The 15,869-nt window shown below is 59.7% G+C and overlaps 1 protein-coding gene across 1 annotated transcript; it reads left to right on the forward strand.

Annotated features, from left to right (window-relative positions):
• The first annotated feature begins 847 nt into the window (after positions 1–847).
• KAT7 (lysine acetyltransferase 7) lies at positions 848–10,970 on the forward strand. Its single transcript, XM_082297628.1, has 15 exons — positions 848–1,076; positions 2,415–2,562; positions 3,225–3,401; positions 3,537–3,776; positions 4,254–4,336; positions 4,565–4,654; positions 5,215–5,313; positions 5,451–5,561; positions 6,457–6,648; positions 6,856–6,945; positions 7,285–7,425; positions 7,822–7,915; positions 8,054–8,200; positions 8,764–8,870; positions 9,428–10,970. Exons 1-15 carry the CDS (start codon positions 1,062–1,064, stop codon positions 9,527–9,529), a joined length of 1,836 nt encoding a protein of 611 aa, XP_082153754.1. The 5' UTR covers positions 848–1,061; the 3' UTR covers positions 9,530–10,970.
• Positions 10,971–15,869: the final 4,899 nt, after the last annotated feature.

Raw genomic sequence — 15,869 nt, forward strand, 5'->3', positions numbered from 1 at the left:
CTTCTCAATGCACGGCGCGCGCGAAAGCGGCACCCGATGTGGAGCGCAGCGATTGGCGGCATTGAGGGGGCGGGATCCAGGAACGGGCTCTGATTGGTGAGCCCGGGCAAGAGGCTCCGCCCACTCCCGGCGGCGCTTTCCGGGGTCCTTCCGCCGGTCCCGGGCGGAGGTGCCGGGTCCTGGCCGCCACCGGGACCGCCCCTCCTAAGGCCCGGTTCAGTCGCTCCCGCTGCTCTAAGCGGCGCCTCTGGGAGGCTCCCGGGCTCGGCGGGGCCGAGCAGCGAGTCAGGAAAGTGCTTTGGCCAGGGACGGACGAATCCCCTCCATGGCACTTTGTCCTTCACAGTTCCTCTCATCCTCACGGGAATTCCAACACGATTCCCAATCCCCGGGCTGCCTCCTGGCTGCCACATCCCCCCTCCAAGGCACTGCTCTGCACAGGCTGCACGGAGGAGCTGCCGGTGCTGCAATTCCCAAGCTCTCACTCCACGAGGGAGCTCTGGAGCACCACCGCAATTCCAGCACTCACAATTCCGGCTGGGAGCCTGAAGGCGCTGGGTGCCGGTAACACCCCGGGCTCCGCCGCCTCAGCCCGACCCTGCCCGCACCCAGCACGGCGGCCCCGACAGCACCGGCACGGCGCTCCGCCGGCCTCACGCCCTTATCGAGGACAGCCGCCCCCACAGCCGCCCCCACAGCGGCCTCATAGCGGCTTCATAGCCGCCCCCACAGCGGCCCCACGGCCGCCCCACAGCCGCCCCGCCCGGGCCAAACATGGCGGACGCGGCTCCTCGGCCGGCGGCGCCTGCCCGGCTCCAAGATGGCGCGCGGTCACGTGACGGGGGGTGTGGGCCGCGGCCCGGCGGAAGCGTGAGGGACCGAGCAGCGAACGGCGGCGGGCGGCGGCGGGAGCGGGGCTGGCGCCGCCGGAGCAGACGTGCCGCAGAGCGGGGGACACGGCTGCCACCACGGAGCCCGTCAGCGCCAACACCGCGGCGGCCACCGCCGCTTCTCGGGCCGTGGGCGCCGGGGACCAGGCAACCTCGCTGCCCCCGCCCAGGATGCAGCGCAGGAAGGTGAGCAAGGCCGGGAAACGGGGTAGGCGGCCGGCGGGGGGAGCGGCGGGCTCAGGCCGCTGCTTTTTACCCTTCCTCAGCCCCTCCGCTGCCTCTCCCGGGCACAAAACTGGGGGGAAAATAGCGGCCTGGAGCCCCCAGCGCCCGCCTCCCGCGCGCTCTGATTGGCTCCCACACAGGCACGCCGCGCGCTGATTGGCCGCTCTGCCTGTCACTCATCGCCCCAACGGCTACCGTTTCCCCTCCCCCGCGCCCACAGCGGGGCCCGCCCCTTCGCGTTTCCGATTGGACACGCGCTTAGGACGGTGGCCGTCTATTGGCCGCGTCTCCATGCTGGCTGGCCTCCGATTGGCTCTTGCTGCTGCCCATCCCCGCCCCCAACGGTCACCTCCCCGCGCGAGCCTTGTTTCTCCCTTCCCCCATCGCGCCGCGCCCCCCCCCCTCTTGGCGTTGCCGTGGGAGCAAGCCTCGCGCTGATTGGCTGCGGGCCGCTGTCAATCATCCTCGGTGGGGTGTCCGCCGTTTTGCTGCTCGAGATTCTATTGGGGGGGGTTCTCCTTTCGGCTCCGCCCACGCGCGCTCTGATTGGCTGGGGCCGGCGCGGCCCCGCTGGGTGCAAAACAAAGCGGCGCGGGGGCCGCGCTCCCGCCACCGGCGCGAGGCCGCCCCCCCCACTCCCCTCACGGCCGCCGCCATTGCCGCCCCCTCACGGCCCTGCCCGCTCCGGGGTCCCGCAGCCGCCCCCCAGCCTCGGCCGGCACCTGCCGGCACCACCGGATCCCCGGTGTCCCCTCACGGTGTTGCGGTTTAACCGCACCTGGAAATTAAGCGCAAGCCTGGAATGGGGGGGGGGGGAACCAAAATAAAGCTTATGGGTTGAAGTATGAACGATTTAGTGATGAGAAATGGAGTAAAATGCTGCAATAGTGGTAAATAACCATGATAACGGAAAGGGAAAGGAGAAAAAAAATAGCAGTTGCTGACCAATGCCAGAACCCCCTTCCCACGTCCAGATTGCTCCAGATTACTTTGAGGTAATTCCCGATAATTCCTCCAGTTTATATACTGGGAATGACATTCTGTGGTGGGGAACATCCCTTTGGCCAGCTGGGATCACCTGTCCCGGTTTCCTTTGGGAACCTCCTCACCGGCAGAGCAGGAGACACAGAAAGAAGGGGGAGAAAAGAGTCCCTGGTTTGGGATAAGCCCAGCCCGTGGCCGTGCACGGGGTACCCTTCCACCTGAAATACGCTCTCTTTTTTTGTGTGGGGTGGTTTTTTTTGACAATACAAGTACAATATTTCAATGTAAGCGCTCTGCGGCGTTGTGCTGTTGCAGAGGAACGCGGGCAGCAGCTCGGATGGAACAGAGGACTCGGATTTCTCCACGGATCCCGAGCACACGGACAGCTCCGAGAGCGATGGCACATCCCGGAGATCCGCCCGCGTCACCCGCTCCTCGGCCAGGCTCAGCCAGAGCTCCCAGGGTGAGGCCTCGGCTCCTTAGAGCAGGGAAAGGCTCTTCCAGCCCCGCACGCAGGATCCCAAATGCAGCCCCACACCGCAAACAACCCCGCTGTTCCCGAGGGTTATGGGTTCTTATCTAAATGCTGATAGTTCTTATCTAAACTAAGGGATCTTTGCCTCTCCAAAGGGGAGCGGGGTGGTAATTATGGGTTAATTAAAGTTGTTAAACCTGGAGAAAGCTGGTGTTACTCCAGATTGCTCCAAGCGTCCAGAGATGTTATCTGGCAAGGCCAGAGCATGGTGACCGAGGCAGGACAGAGCCACAGGGTGTTGGTCAGTGCGGGGCAGGGGGATCCCTGTGGTTCCTGTGGATGTAACTGTGGTGTCCCCGTGGTTCCTGTGGATGTAACTGTGGTGTCCCCGTGGTTCCTGGGGTGTAACTGTGGTGTCCCCGTGGTTCCTGTGGATGTAACTGTGGTGTCCCCGTGGTTCTTGGGGTGTAACTGTGGTGTCCCCGTGGTTCCTGTGGATGTAACTGTGGTGTCCCCATGATTCCTGGGGTGTAACTGTGGTGTCCCCGTGGTTCCTGTGGATGTAACTGTGGTGTCCCCGTGGTTCCTGGGGTGTAACTGTGGTGTCCCCATGGTTCCTGGGGTGTAACTGTGTGTTCCCACGGGATCAGACTCCAGCCCCGTGCGGAACCCGCCGGCGTTCGGGCCGGACGAGCCCGTGTACTCCACGCGGAGGGTGACGCGCAGCCAGCAGCAGCCAGCCCCTGTCACCCCCAAGAAATACCCGCTGAGACAGACGCGCTCCTCCGGCTCCGAGACCGAGCAGGCCGTGGATTTCTCGGACAGAGGTACCCAGAGGGGCAGGGAGGGCTGGGGAATCCCTGCTCCGAGGGTGCTCCCGAGGGCGGGAGAGGCTCCGCGCGGTCCCTGAGGTGTTCCCGGGAGCTTTCCCCGCAGCTCTGTCCCCTCTGCCCCTCACCCAGACACCAAAAACGCGGCGGATCACGACGAGTCCCCGCCCCGCACCCCCACCGGGAACGCGCCGTCCTCGGAGTCCGACATCGACATCTCCAGCCCCAACGTGTCCCATGACGAGAGCATCGCCAAGGACATGTCCATGAAGGACTCGGGCAGTGACCTGTCCCACCGGCCCAAGCGCCGCCGCTTCCACGAGAGCTACAACTTCAACATGAAATGTCCCACTCCTGGCTGCAACTCCCTAGGTAACCCCAGCTCCGATGGCCGTGGCACTCCTGCTCCGCTATTCCTGCTTGGCTGGGTGTTAGATCCTAAAAATAGGGGCTGAATTCGGATCAGGAGTATCGGGGAGAGGTGGGCCTGGAGAAGGGATATGGAGCATAAGTACAGGGTTGTTATTCCTGGAGGTGTTTTCTGTTTTGGGGGATGGCAGGATAAGGAAGCAGGTAGGAGGGTGAGCACAGGTGTGGGAGAAAAATTCCCAGATTTGTGGGCAGGGAGCTGTTTTTTGCCAGAAACAGGATTTCAGTCCCAAATCATTGCCTTCCCATCCCTGGCTGCTTTGGCTTAGTGTGAGAAAGATTTTCCTTCTTTTTAAAACCAGGAGGCTTCCTCCTGTCCCCCCAGCATGCTCCTGTGAGGGAACTGCCCGTCTGGCAGATTCTTTCCACTTCTTTGGGATCATTTGTCACAAGTTTTGTTGTTTTTCTGGCCCTCTGCAGGACATCTGACTGGGAAACACGAGCGCCACTTCTCCATCTCGGGGTGCCCTCTCTACCACAACCTCTCGGCAGATGAGTGCAAGGTGAATGGTTCTTTACCTTCTGATTTCTCTCCCTTTGGGACTTTTAGGACAAAATGCTGAGCCTTGTAATCCGTGAGCAGAGAGCAGAGTTCACACGGGTGTGTTTGGCTGTGAGACAGCAGCACCTGCGTGTCAGAGCTGGGAGGTGCAGCTCACCGTGCTCACTTGGAAGGGAAAAGGGGGGACAGGAGGTGGCTGCAGCCCTGACAGGGGAATTTTGGCCTCCAGGTACGAGCCCAGAGCCGGGACAAGCAGATTGAGGAGCGGATGTTGGCCCACAGGCAGGACGACAACAACAGGCACGCCACCAGGCACCAGGTAAACGGGGACAGCCTCAGCTCCTGCCTCCCAGCACGGCCATTTCACCTGGGCCCCCTTCTGCACATCCCAGAGAAGCTGCTGGGACAGTCCTGGCCCTGCCCAGCTGCCAGCTCCAGCAAGGAATCCCTTGTATCCCTTAAACAAGGTTGGAGCAGGCAGGGAGAGCAGAGCTGGGCTTGGCCCGTGCTCTCAGGATGATCCTTTCCCCGTGCTCAGATGCACAGGACGAGGGAATTCCTGCAGAGCTGTAAACTGCAATTTCCCTCTGACCAAACCAGGGCAGTGACATTTCCGGGTCCCTGAGTCAGCTGGGAGCTCTGGCCCAGCACGGAGCATTCCATGGGGAGTGCTGCCTGTCCTGTGGCACGAGGCTGTGGTGGGAAGGGAAATGTCCTGCTCTGTGTTCCTGTGCTGCACCTGTAGTGCCCTGTGATTAGCAGAGGGTCTGGTTCAAGCCTGGGATGGGAGCCAGGATGGAATTCCTTGGGGTGGGAACTGAAGGGCAGCGTTTGGAGGGGCTGGAGCCTCTCAGGGGTCCCACCCTGGGTTTCTTTCAGGCTCCCACAGAGAGGCAGCTGAGGTACAAAGAGAAGGTGGCTGAGCTCAGGAAGAAGAGGAACTCGGGGCTGAGCAAGGAGCAGAAGGAGAAATACATGGTAAAAGCAGGAATTTGATCCTTTCATTCCCCCCGGGATGGAATTTGGCTTTCCCAGTCATCCCGCAGCATTCCCAGCTGGAAAAGCTGCAGGATGCAGCAGCTCAGCAGCCAAAGTGCTGTCCTTTGCTGTTCCAGGAGCACAGGCAGACCTATGGCAACACCAGGGAGCCTCTCCTGGAGAACCTGACCAGCGAGTACGACCTGGAGCTGTTCCGGAGGGCTCAGGCCCGGGCGTCCGAGGACCTGGTGAGATCCATGCCTGAGGCACTCCCAGCAGAGCCTTTGGGGCAGTGGGGCCCTTCCCGGGGTCTGTGGGACCTGTGAGGCAGAGCAGGGAGCTGGGGAGCAGCTGCAGGCCAGCACAGCCACCCCGGGGTGGGGGATGAGTGCCAGTGACCGGCAGGGATTGCTGGAGGCACAGCTGGAGCTGAGCTCTGCGCTCAGGAATGTGCAGTGCCATTCCAGGGGTGCTCCCAGGGGGACAATGACAGCTTCCCTGCTGAGGGCTGGTCACAACAAAAGCCACCTTGGCCATAGCCAGTGGCTGAGTTCACAGCCTGGTGTTGCTGAAGCTCCTGAGGAGCTTCCCAAAGCCACATCCCATTCCAGAGAGGGATCAAAAGATCCTCTGATGCTTTCCCATGAGATCATCGAGTCCAGCCCATGACCTGACACCACCTTGTCCCCACGTGCCACGTCCAGGCTTTCCTTAAACGCTTCCAGGGACGGTGACACCTCTCTGGGCAGCCCCTTCCAATTCCCAATCCCTCCTTCTGGGAAGAAATTCCTCCTCATGTCTAGCCTAAGCCTCCCCTGGCACAGCTGGGGCTGTGTCCTCCTGTCCTGTTGTTCCCTGGGAGCAGAGTCCGACCCACCCTAGCTGCAGCCTCCTGTCAGGAGTTGTGGAGAGCGATGAGGTCTCCCCTGATGCTTTTCTCCAGGATAAGCACCGCCAGCTCCCTCACTGCTCCTCACAGCACTTGTGTCCTGTCCCTATGGATCAGGAAAGGAACTGGGAGTGGCGAGGAGCCGTAAGAATTTAATGAAAGACAAATTTAGAAGACTTGAAACAGATTTCCTCCAGGAAAATAAATCCCAGTTCTCCCCCAGCTGCTTTCAGTGAGTTTTTTGCCTCCTGCAGGAGAAGCTGAGGCTGCAGGGGCAGATCACCGAGGGCAGCAACATGATCAAGACCATCGCGTTCGGGCGCTACGAGCTGGACACGTGGTACCACTCGCCCTACCCCGAGGAGTACGCGCGCCTCGGCCGCCTCTACATGTGCGAGTTCTGCCTCAAATACATGAAGAGCCAGACCATCCTGCGCAGGCACATGGTGAGGCCTGGGGAAGGGCTCATTCCCGCCGGGAATTCTGCTGTGGCACCGGGTGCCCAGCCAGGCTCAGCCCGGCACCGCGCTCGTGAACGTCTGAATCGGTCGCCGGTGGGGCTGCGGGAGGTGGGGCTGCGGTTTCCTGGCCTGCTGGAGCTGCTGCTGTCCCTGGAGCAGCGGTGACGGCCCCGGTTTGTGTCCCTGTCACAGGCAAAGTGTGTCTGGAAGCACCCCCCCGGTGATGAAATCTACCGCAAGGGCTCCATCTCCGTGTTCGAGGTGGACGGGAAGAAGAACAAGGTGAGTGTGGCCAAGAGGGGAGTGCTGCACTGCTGGAATTTGGGAGGAGCTTTGCCGATGGCCAGAGATGACCTTAAAGACAAAATACAGAGACCCAAGCCCTGCTCCCCTGCCCTGGGCAGCCAGAGAAGGAGATCACATCCATTCCCACATTCCCACCCACAGGAATCCAGGCTTATCCATTTCCATCACCAATGGAATTGTTCCCTGACCCAGCTGCTCTGTTTCCCCATCATTTCTCAGATGATTCAGATTTCTTTTGTCCTTTCCCAGGTGGTTTTGTCCACATTTGGGATATCCCACTGGAATCAACACCTGCATCTCTTTTTTTGTCCCCAGATCTACTGTCAGAACCTGTGTCTGCTGGCAAAGCTTTTCCTGGACCACAAAACCCTTTATTATGATGTTGAACCCTTCCTCTTCTACGTCATGACCGAGGCTGACAACACTGGCTGCCACCTGATCGGGTATTTCTCCAAGGTCAGTGGAAAACATTCATCATCCACCTCACTAAAACAGGATTTAGGAGCCCCTTATCAGCACTGGCTCCCTTCTGCAGTCTCAGGATTTGCTGCTTTTGGGAACAGATAAAGTTCCAAGGCTGAGCTGCAGGAACTGTTCTGTTTGCTGAGGGATTGCAGGGGCTTTGCTGCTCCATCATTTCTCATTCCCAGCAAAAACCAAACCAGCTCCATGGAATTGGTGTTGCCAGGAAGCAGAGTGGTGTCTTCATCAGGGATGAAGAAATTGGGAAGGAACGTAGAGAAAAATACATTGAAATAAATACTAGTCACCATGATTTCTTTTTTTAATAAAACAGTTAAAGGAATAAAAATTCTGAGTTCTGTCCCTCCTCCTCTCTGCTCTTGTTTCCAGGAGAAGAATTCCTTCCTCAACTACAACGTGTCCTGCATCCTGACCATGCCCCAGTACATGAGACAAGGCTATGGCAAAATGCTCATCGACTTCAGTGAGTGGGGAGGGAAATTCCAGGGCAAAATTCCTCCCCTTCCACCAGGGCATCTCACCTGGCTGCTGGTGCTTGAGCAGTTTCCATCCTGGCTCATTTCTGAGTAGTTTAAATAGGGGTTTTTTTAAAATTTTTTAGGCTATTTGCTGTCGAAAGTAGAAGAAAAGGTTGGCTCCCCAGAACGTCCCCTGTCTGACCTGGGCCTGATCAGCTACAGGAGCTACTGGAAGGAGGTTCTGCTGCGCTACCTGCACAACTTCCAGGGCAAGGAGATCTCCATCAAAGGTGTGTCTGGGAGCTGGGGGGGATTTGGGAACATCCCTGTGCCTGACCCACCCACCCAGGTGTTTTAATGGGATATTCCTGTGGCTGGGAATGGCTCCTTCCCACTCCTGCCACCAGCACAGATGGGCCAGTTTGCAGCATTTTGGGAGGATGAACTGGCTGCTTCTTGAAAAAAAACACAATTTAAAAAAGATTTAGCCAAAAGTTTCATCCACCTGTGGGTTAGAATGTTAATTTTAACAAGAAAAATGGTTCCAACAGCCAAGATTGAGAATATTTGGCCTTATTTTGATGGCACTTCTCTGTTGGTGGCACCTGGGAGGACGTGGGATTTCCTGGGGGCTGTGAGGTACCCTGGAAAAGCAGGATTGCATCTTCTCTCAGAGGATTTGTCACACAGATCCCAAACCCAGCACCCCCAGCCCCTACAATCCTGGCTGTGCCTGCTCAGTCCCTGTCCCACGTTTCTGAGGGCCTTACACAAAACTCATGGTGAGACCCCCGGGGTTTGGGGCTGTTTCAGGGGCTCTGGGCTGGGCTCTGACGCGGGCTCTGCCTTGCAGAGATCAGCCAGGAGACCGCAGTGAACCCCGTGGACATCGTGAGCACCCTGCAGGCCCTGCAGATGCTCAAGTACTGGAAGGGCAAACACCTGGTCCTCAAACGACAGGTGAGCCTGCCCATTCCGGGGGCTGTCTCCTTTCATTTCCTTGTTCTCCTTGCTGGGATCAGGGGTTCCTCGGGTTTTCCAGCCTGTTCATTCTCGTCTCCCAGTAAAACAGGGTGAGCTCTCCTGCCCTGCACAGACACCCCAAAATCCCACCCTATGCCTCCCTGGGAGCGTTGTCCGAACACTCCTGGAGCTCTGGCAGCCTCGGGGCCGTGTCCATTCCCTGTTCCGGTGCCCACCACTCTCTGGATGAAGAACTTTTCCCTAAAATCCCACCTAAACCTCCCTGGCACGGAGTGAACGGGATTGATGGATCCCTGCGTGACTCCCTGATAAACCAATCCCCAGATGTGCCAGACGTTTTCCCTTCCCTGGGATCCCTTTGGAGCTTGATTGAAGGGCTTCTAGAAAACTGTGGAGATGAAGTTAATTTTGGTGTGACTTTGGTGTGACTTTGGTGTGACTTTGCTGTTGTTTTGGGGGATTAGTGGGTGAGCCACCCTCCCCTTTGTGGTGTTGTCCCGTGGATAATTCTGCCCTTCCCCTGCTGTCCCCAGGATCTGATTGATGAGTGGATTGCCAAGGAGGCCAAGAGGTCCAACAGCAACAAGACCATGGATCCCAGCTGCCTGAAGTGGACCCCTCCCAAGGGCACCTAAATGTCCCCGCCAGCGTCCCCAGCGTAGAGGCGCCGTAGGGATCCGTGTCGTGCCGTGCTGTGGTGACTGGCTGCTGCAGTGTCCCCAGAGCAGCTCACCCCAGGGCTGGCCTGGCCTGGCCCTGTGTCCCCACAGTTCTGAGGAACTCGGATGTTTCGGCCTCAATGAGGCCGTGAGGACTGGAAGTGTCTCGGAGCCCCAGGAAGCTCCGGCCCGAGGAGCTCTGATTGCTGGCCCTGTCCCTGGCCCTGCTGGCCCTGCTGGCCCTGCTGTCCTGCTCCAGGGGCCTGTCCCACCATCCCTTGTCCCTCCTGCAGCTTCCCTGAGTCCCAGGGCCGCTCCTGGCTCTTGGACAAGGTCTGGGAGTGCTTCTCTGGGGCAGGCCTGGCTTGCCCAGTGACATCAGCATCTGGAACTGCTCCTGTCCCATTCCGTGTCTGAAATAGGTTTAGTGGGATAATATCCCCCTCTTCCAGCAGTGTTCCATAGGATCCAGCAGATCTCCTCTTAGTTCCTGTTGTCCAGCCAGAATTGCACCTCCTGCCCCTGAGGGAGTCACTGGAGCAGGGTGTTCCTGTCACCCCTCCTGGAGCCGCCACAGCCCTGCTGGAAGCACCTCTGGATTAGAATTCCCATTTTTCCTGGTGTGTATCTCGTGGAATTACTGAGTTCCTGTACATAAACAACCTGCTGAGTGTATCCCCCTGGAGATGTTTTTCCCAGAGCAGCCTTCCTGGAATTGCAGGTCCCTTTTTTTTGGAGTTTTTTCCTCTCCGGGCCAAAGGAATCCAAACTTTGGCCTTTTCCAAAGAGCCACAGGAACTCCCAGCACCAATTCCAGGAGCTGCTGGGCTGCTGTGCTCCAGGGAGGGATGGATTCCCTGGCAGAGCAATGAAAGCTTCAATTCCTCTCTCCCATCAGCAGAAATATCCTGGAATGGCTTCCCAGTAAAACCAGTGTCCTTGTGCCACCAGTGCCTGTGTGGCTCCAGTGTCACTGACAGAGGGGACAGTCCTGGGAAAGGGCTGAATTCCCTGATCCCAGGGCTGAATTCCCTGATCCCACTGCTGATTCCCTCGATCCCGGTGATTCCTGATGGAACAGGGTGTGAAATGAAGCGCTCCTGGGAAGGTGGGAGCTGTTCCCCGTTAACCACTGCCCCACCCTGACTGGAAAAGTTCCCTCCTGCTCCTCTGGTTCCCTGCCTTTCTCCTGGAAAACCAAACCACCCCCAGACCCTCAGTCCTCGCTGTGGACCTTGTGGGCATTACTGACTCCTGCTGTCCTTGCTCCTGGCTCGTCCCGAGCTGCAGATTCCCGGGAGATCTCCCAGCAGTGGCTCTGGAGCAGGGAGGGAGGGAGGGAGGCCGTTCCCTGCTCCCCGTTCCCGTGCCGTGTGGGATGTGCTGTTCCTGTACCCGCTCCTCAATAAAAGCATGTTCCCTGCTCCAGCCTCGGCTCCGTGCTTTCCCGCAGCTCCAGGGAGGAGCAGCTGCTCCCCTGTGTCCCAGGGGCTCCTCTGGAACCCATCCCTGGGCCTGGGATTTTAGGATTGGGGTTGGAGCAGCCTTGGGGTTGAGTCTTCCCAAAATATCCTGCTCAGGGCTGTTCCAGTGCATTAAACCCTTTCCATGAAGGAATTTTTCCTGATAACCCATCCTAAACCTCCCCTGGCACAACCTGAGGCTGTTATTGGAACAAGAAGCGTTTTCCCCACGTGGAGTTTTCCCCCTTTCCATGGGGAAATTGTTCCCAATATCCATCCTAAACCTGGCACCACCTGAGGCTGTTATTGGGACGAGTTTTCCCCACACTGAGGGGAAGCTGCTGAAGGAGAATCCCCCGAGATCTCCCTCAATTTCCAGGAGCTACTCCGTGGTTCCTGATCCCTCTCCCAGCCGAGCACTGGGATTCCTGCTGGCTTCTCCCTTTTGCTGGAATGGTTTGGGGCAGGATGTGGTTGGGCTGAGGATCTGTGGGGAGGGAACAGGGGCTGATATTCCTGCAAGGAACAGAGGGAAGCAGGAAGGAAGGGGAGCGAAATGCGTGCAGTGACCTCAGCTGGTCCTGCTGTGATCCCGATGCCTCCCGACCCAAATCCATGGGGGACGATCCCTGTGCCACCAGCGCTGCCCCCCTGCTGTCCCAAACCCATGGAAAGGCCTGGAACGGCCTCTCCGCGTTGGCTCCCGCGCCAGGGAAGAGCAGCTCTATTTTTGGGATCATTCCCTGTAATTAACTCGGCCTTTCCTGCCCTCCCCGGGCCCGGCCCACGCGGCCCCGAAACCACCAGAGGTGCAGGAAAACGGGAGCCAGGAAAGGGAAACGAAAACATCCCCAGGAAACCACGGATCCCAACGGCTCCTGCGGCTTTCCTGCAGGAGAGCTCAGCCCCCGGGAGCTGCCAAACTGGACCTGACACCTTCCCGCGGTGCCCAGCAAGCTCGGGAGCTGGAAGATTCCCGAGTTTGGGGCTGCTCTGGAATCACAGGTCAGGGGATGGTTTGGGATGGAGGGATCTGAGATCCCGGCCATTCCCACCCCCTGCCGTGGGCAGGACACCTTCCGCTGTCCCAGGTGGCCCCAAGCCCCATCCTTGGACACTTCCAGGGACGGAACATCCACGTTTTCTCTGGAAAACTTATTCCAGCCCCTCATCACCGCCTGCTCTTCCCAGTTCTCCCAGTTATGGGACACCTGGGACCTGCTTTCCCCCACCTGAGCAGGGAACTGGGAGCAGGAAGCTTTTCCCGCCTCTGGAGCCCCAGCCTGACCTTGGAGCAGCTGGGAAGGAGCAGGATCCCAGCAAAACGGGGATTTTCGGCAATTCCAGCGAGTCCCTCACGAGCCAAACTCCCGGGAAGCCCCGGTGAACGTCAGCGAGGGAAAACCTTCCCGAGGTTTTCCAGCAGGAGCTGGATTGCCGGGAAGGGCAGCAGAGGGTGCTGCTTCCCAGGGCAAAGGCACTGCCAGAGCCGCAGGAAACTCCCGGGAGCTCGGGGTTGGCTTTTCCTGGGAATTTATCCCTGATTTCTGGGCAGAAACCGAGGGATATTCGGGATGCGGGAAGGGCACGGGGAGAGGGACAATTCCAGTGCTCTCCTGGGGTGTTGGAACCATTCCCAGCTCTGCAGGGTGTTGGTGTGGGATCAGGGAATTCTCAGGGAATCATGGAATCGCAGCCTGGTTGGAAGGACCCCAAAGCCCATCCAGTGCCATCCTTCCCCTATCCCGGGATGATCCCTGCGCTTCCCTGCCAGCCCAGGACATTCCATGGGCTGTGTCCTCCTCATCGCCTTCCCTGAGGGAGCCCCGACGATCCCACCCTGCTCCGGGTCCTGCTTCCAGCTGGGACAGGGAATTTCAGCTGCTCCCGGTGCCGGGCTGGGATTCCGGGTGGGAATGGTGAGGAAAACACACCCCTGGTTGGGGTTTATCCAAAGTCGAGGACTCTTTTCCCCACTTTTTTGGGTCTCCAGCTCGGCCAGTGAGGAGGTTCCCAAAAGAAAGCGGGGCAGGTGATCCCAGACCCCAGTGAGCATTCCATGATTCCTCGATCCTCCGGGAAAGGCTGCTCTGCACAGACCCCCCGCCGTGCTTTGGGCAGAGCAGGGCCTGGGCTGGACGCCGGGATTCTCCAGGGGAGTTCTCCCCGTGGATCCGGCTGGATCAGGAAGTTTTCCTGGTGATTCACCGGGAGCTGCTGCTCCCTGTGAGTCACTCCAGAGGGGGGAGGGATGGAGAGAGGGATGGATGGATCCATGGATGGATCCAGGGATGGATGGATCCAGGGATGGATGGATCCATGGATGGATGGATGGAGGTGCTGGGAATGCTCCCAGCCAGACCAGATCCAAACCTGCTGGCTCCGGGCGTTCTGTGCTGGGACAGCTCAGGATCCTCACCCCAAACTGATCAGGGGAATCACTGCTGCGGCTCCTGGGCTCCATCCTGGATTCGTGGGAGAAGGAAAGAATGGGAATTTGCAGACAGAAGGCCTCAGGATGAGTTTTTTCCCAAAAAAAACGCACCTCCCAGGCCAGGCCAGGGGGGTTTGGCTGCCCAGGGCTCTCACAGGGCTCTCTCCTTTCCCTGACATCCCCAGGAATTCCCCACAACCAGTCCAGAGATTTTGGGGCTCAGGGCATCGAGGATCTTTCCCAAAATGTTCTGCCCTGCCCATCCCACAGGAGCAGAGCCTGGAGCCGCCGCTGCCCCGGCCGGGCCCGAGCCGGGCTCCAGCCCCTTCCCTGTAATTACGGGATATTTTTGGTGTCCCTTCCTCTCCCTGTTCCGGGCCCGCAGCCCCCGCAGGATGAGCCGGGGAAGGTGCCGGGTTCGGGAAGCGGCAAATCCCGGCTTCCAAAGGGCCGGGAGGAGCAGGAGCCGCTGGCAGCAAGCCCCTGGCCAGCGCCGACCGCAGCGATCCCAGCGCTCCCAGTGCCGCCAGCGCTCCCCAGGCTGGGAGGGACGGGGGGAGCTGGGCTGGGCCAGGCCGGGAGAACTGCGGCGTTTGGGGGGAGCGGGGGTGCCCGCCCTGTCCCTCTGGGATCGAACTCCCAGCTGCTTGTCCCTAAAACACTGGATTTGATACTGGAGGTGCTGCTGGGGGCTGTCCCTGTTCCCAGCGCTGCCCTGGGAATGGGATTTCTCCTGGATTAAAGCTGCTCTTTCCTGAAATCGTTTTTTCCAAGCCGCTTCTAATTTTAGTTTTGTATTCACAAAATTGGAGTTTTTCCATTGAACAAAACCTGGGATTTGCTGTCACCTGTGGGAGCTGCCTGTGGGGTGACACCCATTCCCTCAGGAGCAGGGCTGGAACCTTGGATCCGGAGGTGGAAAAGCAGCGCGGAGGCTCCTGGCTCTGGGATGATCCCACCGGGAACGCTCGGGCTGAGCCAGCCCCTCACTCCCAGACTGGATTCAAATCCTGGGATCGCCCCGGGTCGTTCCCGGCTCCTCCAGGACGTGGCGGAGCCTCTGCCCCATCCCTGGGCCCATCCCAATCCCGCTCCCGTCTGTCCCAGGCCGCTGCCGGCTCCGGGAGCTCCGGGAGCCGCCTCTGGAGCAGAATTCCCGGCGCAGCTGCTTCCAGTTACGGCTCCGGCACATGAAAGGAGCGCGGGGTTAAATTTAGCCGGGCAGGAAAAGCCTTTTATCCTCCTGCTTCTTCCCGGCCCCAAACCCATCCCGGGGCCCGGCAGCCACCGGGAAACCACAATTCCCTCTGGGAGCGCCCCGCGGAGCCGCCGCCGCCACCTCCGGGCTGGGCACGGGACAGGGACACAGGGACATGGGGACAGTGACAGGGACACAGGGACAAGGACACAGGGACATGGGGACAGTGACAGGGACATGGGGACACAGGGACACAGGGACATGGGGACAGTGACAGGGACATGGGGACACAGGGACACAGGGACATGGGGACAGTGACAGGGACATGGGGACACAGGGACACAGGGACATGGGGACACAGGGACACAGGGACAGGGACACAGGGACATGGGGACAGTGACAGGGACATGGGGACACAGGGACATGGGGACAGTGACAGGGACACAGGGACAAGGACACAGGGACATGGGGACACAGGGACATGGGGACACAGGGACAGGGACATGGGGACAGGGACACAGGGACACAGGGACAGGGACATTGGGACAGTGACAGGGACATGGGGACACAGGAACAGTGACACAGGGACATGGGGACACAGGGACACAGGGGCACAGGGACAGGGACACGGGAACAGTGACAGGGACATGGGGATGCAGGGACACGGGGATGCAGGGACACAGGGATAGGGACATGGGGACAGGGAAAGGGACACGGGGACAGGGACATGAGGACAGTGTCACGGGGACAGTGACATGGGGACACCACCAGCACCGGCAGCGGCGGGAGCCGGGAGCCCGCGGGATCCGGGGAGTGGCGGGGGAGCCGCCCCGGAATTTGTTTGGATCCCGCTCCGCGGTTTTCCAGAGGTGCCTCCAGGTCTCCGGGAGAAGCCTCGCGCCGGGCCCGGGGTGGTGGGAACGGAGCTGGGAGCGGCTGTGGGGTCGCTGCCACCCCTTGGGGCTCTCCCCAAAAACCCCAACGCAACCCCGCGCCCAGCAGGGGCCTGGTCAGGACCAGGGGAGGCTCTCAACTTTCCCAGTAATTGTGAAATCCCGCGGGGAAAGTGGGAAGAGCGGGAATGTCCCGGGCTCCAACACCACGGAAGTGTCGGGCCGTGTGAAGTCGGACTCGGTGATCCCAAATCCCGGGATCTGGGGCCGGGGGCCAGCGGTGGCACCTCCGGAGCGCGTTCCGCCCCTCGGGGGGGTTTGGGGGCTC

The sequence above is a fragment of the Coloeus monedula genome, assembly GCF_965178545.1.
Source record: "Coloeus monedula genome assembly, chromosome: 26".
Lineage (NCBI taxonomy): Eukaryota > Metazoa > Chordata > Aves > Passeriformes > Corvidae > Coloeus > Coloeus monedula.